This window comes from Aythya marila (genome assembly GCF_965140915.1).
Source record: "Aythya marila genome assembly, contig: HAP1_HAP1_SCAFFOLD_238, whole genome shotgun sequence".
Taxonomy (NCBI): Eukaryota; Metazoa; Chordata; class Aves; order Anseriformes; family Anatidae; genus Aythya; species Aythya marila.
In genome coordinates, this window is record NW_028137550.1 from 192,142 (window position 1) to 196,653 (window position 4,512).

The following is a 4,512-nucleotide window of genomic DNA, read 5'->3' on the forward strand; positions in this document are numbered from 1 at the left end:
TCTCTTCTGGATCTCTGAAAAAAAAAAAAAAAAAAAAAAAAAAAAAACAGGAAAAAAAAACAGGCTGTGCACAGAGCAAATGTGGAATGGAACTGCCCCAGACCCTGCTCAGCCGCAGGGCTGAACCCTGCTCATTCCTATCTCCTACAGTGTGCAGTAAGGCTGCTATCATGGCTGGAGGCATTGTTGCAGGATTTTGCAGTATCTCTTAGGTAGGAAACTTTTCCCAATTTGTCCCCGCCCCCCAACATCCCTGTTCCTCCAAACCTACCATTTGAACCCATATCTAGGAGCAGCTTCCTGAATGCATCCATCATAACTGCCTTCCAGAGGCAAGAAAAAAAAAATCTGGATGCTGCTGTCTGACTGTCTTCCAAATCCTGAGCTCAGGGTCCACAGGTGCTGCTTGGAATAGCAGCCCTGGTCCTACCAAGATGTGGACACTGATGAACCCACCAGTGGGCAGGAGCCAGGGGGAGTACGATTGCAGTCCCTTGAGCCCTGCCCTCCTTGGGATCTCACCCTGCCGCGGGGCTCCAATTGATGCGGGGCTCCGATTGATGCATGACTCACAGCTCTCACACTTCGCCTGCCAGGAGTTCTGAAGTGCAGGGAAGCTCTAAGACAGAGGAGAGGTGTTGCAGCTCCTCTCCCCTTCCACCTCTCCCCTTTCCATCCTCTTCTGATTTATTTTTCTTTTTCTCTGAGCTGCTGCACAGCAGAGGAAAGGCTTCATGCTATCCACCCTTCTCTGCTCTGCATGTGGATGTGCGTGCATGAAACTGAGCAGCTTTGCCTCCCCTCCCCCCTCCCGCTTTTTTTTTTTTTTTTTTTAACCTTTCCCCTCCCTCTCTTTTTCCTCTCTTACTCCTCTTGCATTCTCCCACTGAATTAGCTGCCCAGCTTTCCCTGAGAGAAACACTTGGAAATAACACTGGCAGCAGCACAGGGTGGCTTTCTGGGGAGGAGGCGTATTTCTTGGAGCCCTGCCCAAGCCAGAAGGGTGGGGAGGAAAAAAGATGCTCAAATCCAGCAGCATTGTCAGAGCACAGGAAGGATGGTGCGATTGGTCTGAAAGCCCTGCCGCGCTGCAAGCCATCAGCTCCGGGTAGAGACATCCTTGGGCTTTACGCACTAGTTAACAGGCTTTGAGCTGCCTCTGCTTGTTTTAAACTCTCCCTCTTGCTTAATCTCATCTCTGCTCGGATGCGTGTGTGTGTGCATGCGTGCGTACATGTGTGTGTGTGGCGGGGGGGGGTGGGGGGGGGAGGACTTTATTTCTATTGGCTCGGCTTTCACTTCCCACCCACATCTCTTCCACATCACCTTGGTGTCTCCCTAAATAAAACCAGCCCTTCTTATCGCACCGAGGAAATCAAGAGATAGAGTTTGAATGGATTTTTGTATAAATATTTACTCCTACAAAGGTACTGCTGAGCTGGTGGGATAAACTCAGAGCAGCTGGCCTGAGACTTGTCTCCTCTCTCTCTCCCCTAAAAGGGTTTGATTACTTTCCAGAGGGGAGGGGAGAGATACGGATCCCAATTCCAGCTACAGATTGACCCAAAAAGCAGTGCCAGGATTTCACTAGCTACTCTTCATGGATCTGAAGGACAGCACCAGCGAGGGCAGCATGGGGAGCATGCAGCCTTCCAGTATCCAGATTTTTGCCAACACCTCCACGCTCCATGGGATCCGTCATGTCTTTGTCTACGGGCCAATGACCATCCGACGCCTGCTCTGGACCTTGGCCTTTGTGGGCTCACTGGGGCTCCTCCTGGTTGAGAGCTCAGATCGAGTGGCTTTCTACTTCTCCTACCAGCATGTGACCAAAGTGGATGAGGTAATGACTAACAGCCTGGTCTTCCCCGCTGTCACCATCTGTAACCTCAATGAGTTTCGCTTTTCCCGGCTCACCACCAATGACCTGTACCATGCTGGAGAGCTTCTGGCCCTGCTCGATGTAAACCTGCAGATCCCCAACCCTCACCTGGTTGACCCGGCCGTCTTGGCCATCCTTCAAGAAAAGGCCAACTTTAAGCAGTATAAACCAAAAGTTTTCAACATGCAGGAGTTCCTGGCACGGGTTGGCCATGATCTGAAGGATATGATGCTGTACTGCAAATTCAAAGGCCAAGAGTGCAACCATGAGGACTTCAAAACTGTGAGTATGAGCAGATGTTCTGCTTTTCTCTACTCTGGGTGTGTGGATGGTGCTGGTGCAGGACCAGGACAGCTAGGATGTCACTGACCAACCTGCGTCAGCATGGTGCAATGAGCAGATAGTGTCTGTCAGGCTCTGGCATGGCAGAGGAGAATGAAGTATCCTGTTGAGTTGAAGTTTATTTGCTGGAGTCCTTCCTCTGCTTCTTCCAAGCATGGCATGGGGTGATGTGGGGGCAAACAAGGGATCTGCAGCAGGTCCACCATCCATCTTTCAGGAGACACACAGCTCCCAGGGGGCTTGGTGTGGGCAAGCTGGGGCATCAGATGGGTCCTGCTGAGCAACTAAGGGGGCTTGTGAGGTCTCTTGCTATGGTCAGTGAGAGGGCTGGAAAGAGGCCAGAGAGACTGGAAGGCATTTGAGGATGGTCTGAGCAACATCCATAAGCCAACTGTATTTCCTTGGGTGTTTGCACCCTTGCTGAAATTGTGGCTTCTGATCTAACTGGAAGGGGAATTTTTCTGCTTGTTCATTGTGGCTGTGGCTCATAAATCCTAGTTTGCTGCAGTGTGGCCAGCAACCAGGTCCCTTCTTGGTGTTGTTTTAGAAAAAGGGAAAAAAATAAAATAAAGAAGAAAAGAAATCAGGTTCTGCTCTTATGCCAGCCTGCTCTCAGGCTGGCAGGAAGGTGGAGTGCTGGGTAGCCTGAGGATCCTGAAGGCAGCAGACACTGCTCAGCTTATGGCTTCTGGGTGACACCCTGAAAGCAGTGCAGGCTGGCATGGGCATCTCAGCTGGCAGGCATTGTCAGAGTGAAATAGGAAGAAAAAGTAGGTTGCTTGGAAGAGGTGATCCCACCCATGCACTGCTGGTTGAGAGAGGGGCTGCAGAAGGGGCTGCTCCCCCCAAACCGGTGTCTTGAATCCTGCCTCAGCAGAGCTGCAGGCATGAGGGATGGGATGAGGCTAAGTTGTACTTTGCTCTTAGCCCAAGCTGGCTGGCTCCTTCTCACTGATTCTCCCTGGCATGCCCTGGCTGGGAGCTTGGTGACCCTGGAGTCAGCAATGCCGACAGATCTCAGCCCACTGTTTCTCTGGGAGCGATGCTGTTTTTTCTGCTCCATGTCCTGCAGATAGGCAGGGGCTGTAACAGGTTTCGTAATGTTTGCCAGTAGGATTTTGGTCTGGTTTTAGGAGAAGAGAGTATTTTGTGTCTCTGATGCTTTTGGATCCCCCAGCAAATGAGTCCAACTGATTCATGCTCCAGAGTCACTGCTATTACCTGGACTGTGCTCTCTTTCAATGTCTGAGCAGGAATGTTTTGTCTGATGTCTCAGTTGTTGCCTGTGCATAACCCTGATGCCATACCCATTTTGGACTGGATATACAGGCAAACTGCTCCTTTTCTTCTGCTTCTTGGGCAGATCTGAGCAGAGGTAGGGTGGTAGGTCTCATTCTCAGATGAGACAGGAGCTCTTGCTAGCTTCCCTAGGAAACAAGAACTGTAATCTCCATGGCCACTTAGTTTTTGAGGTAGCTGCTTCTGAAACAATGTTTTTTATTTCCACAGCAGTTTCCAGAAAGGTTAAACTCTCCCTGGCTGCTAAATAAATCCCTGTTCTCCTAAATCAGGTTAGGGCCAGCTAGAAACATATGGGCCGACAGCTCTTGTCCTTGTCAAAGCACTGCAGAGATTCAGAAACAGGGCAGTGAAACACTTTAGTCCGTTATGCAAAGCAGATCCTAGATGATACAGAAGACATTGTCTTCTACACCTTTCTAACACAGAGAAATATGTTAAAGGAGATGCTGAAAGCACAATTAGGTTTTCCAGTCTCACTGACTTGAGGCACTCCCTTAGGTTAGGGAAATCCAGGGAGCTGTGCTCAAAAGGGACTCAACAGCCTTGTTTTCCTTCTAGACTGTACTTCTAAGAGACAAAAGACAGCAAAAAAAGCCTGCTTAAATGCTAAATAGATCTTTCTGGAGGGAGCATGCTGTTAAGGTCTTTGAACTGCCTCTGTGCTGAATCAGAACCTCCAGTTCTGGAGGAATTTTGTGTTTAATCATCGACAACCTGTTGCAACTTTGTGTACAGACTGTGTGGCAGCTTATCCATTCTGCTGCATTGCTAGTTGGAAAGAGGGAAGCATCATCACTGAAGGCTGATTTCTTTCCTCTCAGGAAGCAGAGAGTGTAAATCCCAGAACAGTTTTGTAATACGTCATCCTGATGAAGAACTTCAGCTCTCTCTTTCCATACTCCCCAAATTCATGCAGCTGGGAGAAGAAGTAGGAGTTTTGCAGTAGGAAGCTGCATCAAAGCAGAAAACTCTGCAATAAGATGCTC

At 49.4% G+C, this 4,512-nt stretch overlaps 1 protein-coding gene across 1 annotated transcript; it reads left to right on the forward strand.

Annotated features, from left to right (window-relative positions):
* Positions 1-1,585: 1,585 nt before the first annotated feature.
* On the forward strand, positions 1,586-2,164 carry LOC309890720 (acid-sensing ion channel 2-like; the record flags this gene model as incomplete). The annotated part of the gene is made up of 1 exon (XM_082785143.1): positions 1,586-2,164. A coding segment is annotated over exon 1 (564 nt), but the record flags the coding sequence as incomplete, so codon positions are not given.
* Positions 2,165-4,512: the final 2,348 nt, after the last annotated feature.